This window comes from Rhinoderma darwinii, chromosome 3 (genome assembly GCF_050947455.1).
Source record: "Rhinoderma darwinii isolate aRhiDar2 chromosome 3, aRhiDar2.hap1, whole genome shotgun sequence".
In the NCBI taxonomy this organism is placed as follows: Eukaryota; Metazoa; Chordata; class Amphibia; order Anura; family Rhinodermatidae; genus Rhinoderma; species Rhinoderma darwinii.
The window spans coordinates 431,054,816-431,062,312 of NC_134689.1; the positions used below are offsets into that span (position 1 = coordinate 431,054,816).

The following is a 7,497-nucleotide window of genomic DNA, read 5'->3' on the forward strand; positions in this document are numbered from 1 at the left end:
GGGTGTAGTGAGCAGGTTAACCCCACAGGTGTTTTGCAGAAATTCGTGTGCACACGATGTGGGAGAGTGAAAATGGGATTTTTTTCCATAGATATGCCAATATGTGGTGCCCGGCTTGTGTCACCATAACAAGACAGCTCTCTAATTATTATGCGGTGTTTCCCGGTTTTAGAAACACCCTACGTGTGGCACTAATCTTTTGCCTGGACATTCGACAGGGCTCAGGAGTGAAATAGTACCATGTAAAATTGAGGCCTAATTTGGCGACATATAAAGTATTGGTTCACGATTGCAGAGGCTCTGATGTGAAATAAAAGAAACCCCTGAGAAGTGACCCCATTTTGGAAACTGCACCCCTCAAGGCATTTATTAAGGGGTTTAGTGAGCATTTTCACCCCACGTGTCTTTTCCATAAATGATTGCGCTGCGGAAGGTACAAATTAAAAATTTTCCCTAGATATGCCAATTCATTGTCAAATATGTCATGCCCAGCTTATGCCACTGGGGACACACACCCAAAAATTGTTAAAAGGGTTCTCCCGGGTATGGCGATGCCATATATGTGGAAGTAAACAGCTGTTTGGGTCGCTGTAGGGCTCAGATGGGTGGGAGCGCCATTTGGGTTTTGGAGCATGGAATTTGCTTGGTAATAGTTTTGTTTGGAGTATCACTGTTGTTTCCGTTTATAATGTGGGGCATATGTAATCCGGGCAGACTACATCAGGGGCATAGTCAGGTGGTATAATAATAAGGTTAAAAAAATAATAAAATGATCCATAGATGTGTGTTACGCTGTGATCGATCCTTTCTGCACAGGCCGGTGTCGCACTGATAACTGGCGTCCTTCCTTATCCCCCTTTTGGTCCACACTCCGCACCTTTGCAGTTTGGGGAATTTTGCTGGGAAAGTGTTGTCCTGGTATAATACGGGCGCCCTCGCTTCCAGCGGATATGGTTGGGCCCCCCCTTCCTGGTTCCCTAATTTTAGTGCCTTGATACATCGCCTCTTGAAACAGAAGAAATGTCCCCCTCTGATCTGCACAACCGGATATTTTTCTTTCCTGACTTATTGGAGCCTTAACTTATTTTATTTTTTCATAGACGTAGCGGTATGAGGGCTGTTTTTTTACGGGACGAGCTGTAGGTTTTATTGGTACCATATTGGGGTACATGCGACTTTTTGATCACTTGTTATCCTTTTTTGGGAGGCCAGGTGACAAAAAAACAGCAATTCTGCCAGTTTTTTAGTTTTTTATACAGTGTTCACCATGCGTTATAAACTACATGTTACCTTTATTCTGCGGGTCAGTCCGATTCCAGCGATACTAAATTTCTAGAATTTTTTTTATAACTTTTTGCACAATAAAATTACTTTTGGAAAGAGAATGTATTTTTTTCTGTCGCGATGTTGTGAGAGCCATAACTTAATTTTTTTTGTCAATGGAGCTGTATGAGGGCTTGTTTTTTGCGAGACGAGATATAGATTTTATAGACACCATTTTTGGATACATGCGACTTTTTGATCACTTTTTATTTCAATTTTTGGAAGACAGTGACCAAAAAAACAGTAATTATGGCAGTGTTTTTGAGGGTTTTTTTTTACGGCGTTCATTGCGCGGGATAAATAACATAATATTTTTATAGTTCAGGTCGTTACGGTCGCAGCGATACCAAATATGTATGGCTTTATTATTTTTTTCTATAATAAATGACTTGATAAGGGAAAAAGGGCGATTGTGTTTTATTTTATTATTTGAAACTTTTATTGTATTTTTTACAACTTTTATTTTTACTTTTTTTACACTTTTTTTTTTACACTTTTCTTTAGTCCCACTAGGGGACTTGAAGGTCCAACTGTTTGTTTGATGTTCTAATACATTGCACTACACATGTAGTGCAATGTATTAGAACTGTCAGTTGTTCACTGACAGCAAGCCGATCAGGCTCCGCCTCTGGGCGGGGCCTAATCCGCTTACGTAATGGCAGACAGGAGTCCATTGTTAGGGCTGCTGTTGCCATAGTAGCAGTCGCCAGCCTTGCCATCACGTGGCAAGGCTGCATATTTGCTACAAACCTCTAGGATGCAGCGAAAACAATGGCTCGCTGCATCGAAGGGGTTAATGCCAGGAATCGGAGCTAGCTCTGGTTCCTGGCGATAGATCAGGGTGTCCGCTGTAACATACAGCGGACACCCACTGCTGATGACGACGGCTCAGCTTCTGAGCCGGAAGCTGAGCCGGCGCCATCTTGCTGATGGTACCGGAAGCCTCCTGGGCCCCGCCGACGACGGGGCATAGGAGGATTCCGTTACTGGCAGACCGGGAGGTAAGTATTAGCCCTCCGATCGCCTTTGCAGCCACCGGCAACCCAGTGATCACGTTGCTGGGGTGCCGGTGGCTATAAACTCCTCACATGCTGCGATCTCTATTGAACGCAGCATGTGAGGGGTTAATCGGTCGGATCGGAGGCTAGCTCCGGTCCTGCCCGATACCTCAGGGTGCCAGCTGTAACATACAGCTGTCACCCGGCGGTGATGTTGCTGGCTCAGCTCCTGAGCCACCTTCATCTACATGACGTACAGTTACGTGAAAAGGCGGTAAGACACCAGTTTTAATCACGTAACTGTACGTGATTGGGCGGGAAGCGGTTAATGAAAAATTTTCCACATGTATTTTTGTCCGCACCATGAAAAGAAATCCACCACAGCGAGAAGTAGCGTGCGACTTATATTACATAGAAAAGCCGAGAATGAGCAACTAGGAATGACAATGGAACTTAGGCCTTGTTCACACAGTATTTTGCAGGCATAAAAATCTGCCTCGAAATTACTTCAGGCTTTCTCTGCCTCCCATTGATGTCAATGGGAGGTCAGAGACAGAAATGCCCTAAGAAAGGGCATATCGCTTCTTTTTCCCGCGAGCGTTTTTTTCCGCTCGCGGGAAAAAAAGCCTTCGCTTCCACTTGAAATCAATAGGAGGCAATTTCGGCCCTTGTTTCCAACGCGGTTTCCGCAGCAAAAAATGCGGCAAAAAAAACTCTGTGTGAACAGGGCCTTATTCTTGTGCGGATCTGCTACACGACAGAAATCAAAGGGAAAGCCTCCGATTTCTGGTGTTGAAAAACACATCGTACTTTCATGGCAACGTAAGAACGGCGCATTGGTTCTCCTTACATCCTCACAAGCGCTTCCCCCTCCCTTCCCCCTTCACATCATGTTGTTGCCCTAAGTTTATTGTGTACGTCAGGAAATCTCCTACCATACACTATAAACAATGTAGACGATAATTCACAGGGCTCCATTATGTCCTTTTAGCCTCCGTCAGGCCGGTGTACCTTATTTTTGAAGGATGGAAAAGCGTAGTAGACTTTGCTATTCCATCCTGAGAGATTCCACAAAAAAACCGTACACCGCTCCTGACATTTGTATGTGGACAGTGACCTCAGGAGCTTCCCAATGCCAGAGTCCCCAGACAGATCATCACAAGTGCTCTGCCCGTGGACTTTGTCCCTGGGGAAGCTCCTGACATCACTGTCCATATATGTAAAGTGACATCAGGGGATTCTCCAGGGCCGGGATCTCTGGCCAGAGCGTTGCCAACGCTCCGGCCGAGTACACAGGCTTTGCAAAGTCAGAGACCCTGGGCAGAGTGCTAGTAGGAGGCTCCAGCCCTAGGAAAGCTCTAAACGTCACTGCCATTTATGGACAGTGACTACAGGAGTTCCCCTGGGCCATTCCCCGGGCGACGTATGCCATACAGTCGGATACGTTTTGGCTAAATAGATCAAAATCCAGGGCACTAACCGGTCACTGGCTGCTCCATGGTTTCGTTTACTGTAATGGACATCAGCAGCAAAATCAGTCAATGCGTATAACGTACAAACGTGAGCGCCACACTTTCCGTTGCCCACCCCCGGTAATAGAAGGGGAGCCCAGACATCTTGGCTGTATGGGGCCCACAAATTCCTGATGGCGGCCCTGGATGTGCTTCATATATCTAACCCACTCCTGTAGAGGTAATATTCCATAATATATCACCATACCTATGTCCAACTTGCTGCCATATAGCTTATATAATCCCTATAACTACAAAGGTCACTATCTATACACTGTATACACATACACAGGCAGCAAGTTCATGAAGTTAATGTGTTGGGACAGGAAAAATGGGCAAGCACAAGGATCGGAGAGACAGCAGGTCTTGTGGGGTGTTCCCGGTGTGCTGTGGGTAGTACCTACCAAAAGTGGTCCAAGGAAGGACAGACGTTGACTGGCGACAGGGTCATCGGCGCACAAGGCTCATTGATGCGAGTGGAGAGTGAAGGCTAGCAAATCATATCTGATCCTACAGAAGAGCTACTGTAGCACAAATTGCTGAGAAAGTCAATGCGAGCTATGATAGAAAGGTATCAGAACACGAAGAGCATCGCCGCTTGCTGTATATTGGGCTGTGTAGCCGCAGACTGGTTAGAGCTCCAATGCTGCCCCTGGTCCACCGCCAAAACGGTCTACAATGGGGATGTGAGTATCAGTACTGGAGCATGGAGCAATGGAAGAAGCTCCTGGTCTGATGAATCACATTTTCTTTTACATCATGTCGACGGCCGGGTGCGTGCGCCTCTCTTACCTGGGAAAGTGATGGTATCAGGATGCATTATGGGAAGAAGACAAGCTGGTGGAGGCAGTGTGATGCTCTGGGCAATGTTCTTCTGGGAAACCTTTTGTCCTGGCATTGATGTGGATATTACTTTAACATGTGCCACACACCTAAACATTGCTGCACACCAAGAACACCCCTTCATGGCAGCATCATTCCCTAATGGCAGCGCCATCTTTCAGCAGAATAATGCGCCATGGCACATGCCAAACATTGTTCAGGAATGGTCTGAGAAACATCATGAAGAGTTCAAGATGTTGACTTGTGTCCAAATTCCATAGATCTTAAGCATCTGTGAAATGTGATGGAAAAACCAGTCTGATTAATGAAGGCCCCCACCTCGCAACTTGAGGGACTTGAAGTGGTTTTCCCCTTTCTGACAACTGATAACCTATCCACCGGATACGTCATCAGTATATGATCGGTGCGTGTCTGACACCCGGACCCCGCACCGATCCACCACTCCGCCTGCCTCCGGGCACCGGATGTTTGGAACGGTATGCAGTAGTTGGAGCCGGAAGCAGATGGCTCCGACCACTGCATGGCGGCCGTTCGGCAGAACTGCAGCTCGGTCGCTATTCTTTGACTGGAGTCATCTGCTTCCGGCAAAATCGTTGGGTGCCTGGAGGCAGCCGGAGTGGCGGATCGGTGCAGAGTCCAGGTGTCAGAAACGCACCGATCATATACTGATGATCTATCCAGTGAATAGGTCATCAGTTATCAGAAAGTGGAGAACCCTTTTAAAGGATCTGCTTCTAACGTCTTGTGCCAGATACCACAGGACACCTTCAGAGGTCTTGTAGAGTCCAAGCCTCGACGGGTCAGAACTCTTCTAGTAGCATGAAGGGGTCCAACACAATATTAGGCAGGTGGTTTTAATGTCATGGTTGATATACCTCATTGTAATTAATATACCTCCATATATATTTCCATGTAGACAATGTAACTCCAGACAACCAGCAGAACCAAGACCACCAGCCAAATAAAAATGTATGTTGACCTATATTGGGTTCAAATAGGTCATCATTCTTCTCTCAGCTCCTCTAATAAATGGTGAGGGTGGTCAGGACTAGACATTTACCTTCTACAGATCACTCGTGGTTGAGGATGTTCCGCAGATACATCTCGTAAACTGTGAATTGTTTGTATTATGATTCCCTTCACACTTTGGTTCCTCAGGCTGTATATAAGGGGATTCACCATTGGTGTCACTGCTGTGTAGATGACAGAAGCCACCTTGTCTCGTCTTGTGAAGACATTGGAAGGAGGATGCATGTAAGTGAACAATACAGTGCCGTAGAAGAGGAAGACACACATGAGGTGTGAAGAGCAGGTACTGAAGGCTTTCCTCCTGCCCTCCTTTGAGTTCATGTTTGTAATTGAAAATATAATTAGTGTGTATGAAACTAGGATTGTCATCAATGATCCCATGGCCAAAGCACCTACAATGTAAACCGTGACCAAGTCACAGACAGAGGTGTCCGAGCAGGACAGTTTGAGCACTGGAGGAACATCACAGTAGAAATGGTCAATAAGGTTTGACCCACAGAACTCTAGACTGAAAGTGCAACTTGTCTGTACCGATGACTGTAGGAAGCCAATGGAGAAGGAAAGAAGAACGAGTCTAAGACATTTCTTCTTAGTCATTATAGACACATAATGGAGAGGGTGGCAGATGGCAACATAGCGGTCATAGGACATGGTGCAAAGCAGAAATGACTCTGTAGATGCCAGAGCAGCGTAGAAGAAGAACTGAAGAGCACAACCTACAAAGGAGATGATCTTCTTCATGCATTTAAGGTCAAGAAGCATTTTAGGAGTTACTGTAGAAGAATAGAAGATGTCCACCAAAGAGAGGTAACTCAAGAAGTAGTACATTGGGTTCTGGAGGTTTGATGTGTTACGGACAATAGCCACCAGGCCAAGATTCGCCACTATGGTCACAATGTAGATGTGAAGGAAGAGTATGAAGAGGAAAGATTTCAGCTTCTCATTATCAGTTAGACCAGAAAACACGAACTCGGTGACTTTTGTCTGGTTTGTGACGGCCATTTAAGTTATCTTCTTGCCTGGTGAGATAAAAGAATCCAGATTACACAGATCAAAAAGATTCAATTCAAAAATGACCCTTAGAATAAAGACATGACTTAAACCTGGGAAGTAGGAACAGATAGGAATAAATCAGACACTCTTTATACCGGGATTATGGTTGGTCACATGTTATCAGATCCACCAATGGCTCTTGGGTTCACATATTTGTTCCTCAATAGAATCACAGATTGTTCTCAGCCGCTGACGCCTGCTGTAAGGACAATGGCCCTACATATATAAAATGCATCCAAAAAGTATTATCCAATATGGATTTTCCCATCCCACTAAACAGCATGCGTGGTCCGGACTGGTTGGTCATCATCACCCGGCCAGCACAAGAGCCGCCAATACAGAAGACAACGAGATGAAAAATTGACAAATCCAGAAGAATTTCTCCGGCATCAGGTTTAGCAATGATAATTTTTCGTAGCCAAATTTAATATACATGTCGTGACTTCTTGACCAAATAGCTTGGCCTTACTGTAATGTTGGACTTCTTGGACCTCTTGGTGTTTTTTCCATTCGTTGGCATTCTTTAGTCAGAAACAGAACATATCAGGTTCCTCTTGCAATGTGAAGAGAAATTAAGGGTCAAAGGTTCCATTATTTTGACCACTGGGGTACAATCTGCCTTATGTGTCTCGATTATAAATTAAATATTTAGCATTTTCTAGTAATTTTCATCGAGAAACCAGGGTCTGGACCCATCACTGTGACCATTGTGAGAAGAGTTTCTATCATGTATGTGTCAT

The 7,497-nt window shown here is 45.2% G+C and overlaps 1 protein-coding gene across 1 annotated transcript; it reads right to left on the reverse strand.

The window, feature by feature from the left end:
- Positions 1–5,731: 5,731 nt before the first annotated feature.
- LOC142750798 (olfactory receptor 5AP2-like) lies at positions 5,732–6,706 on the reverse strand. Its single transcript, XM_075859775.1, has one exon. It carries the CDS (start codon positions 6,704–6,706, stop codon positions 5,732–5,734), a length of 975 nt encoding a protein of 324 aa, XP_075715890.1.
- Positions 6,707–7,497: the final 791 nt, after the last annotated feature.

What these genes read in the sequence shown, in the direction of transcription:
- LOC142750798 (XM_075859775.1), bottom strand. Translation starts at nt 6,706, where the DNA reads ATGGCCGTCACAAACCAGACAAAAGTCACCGAGTTCGTGTTTTCTGGT.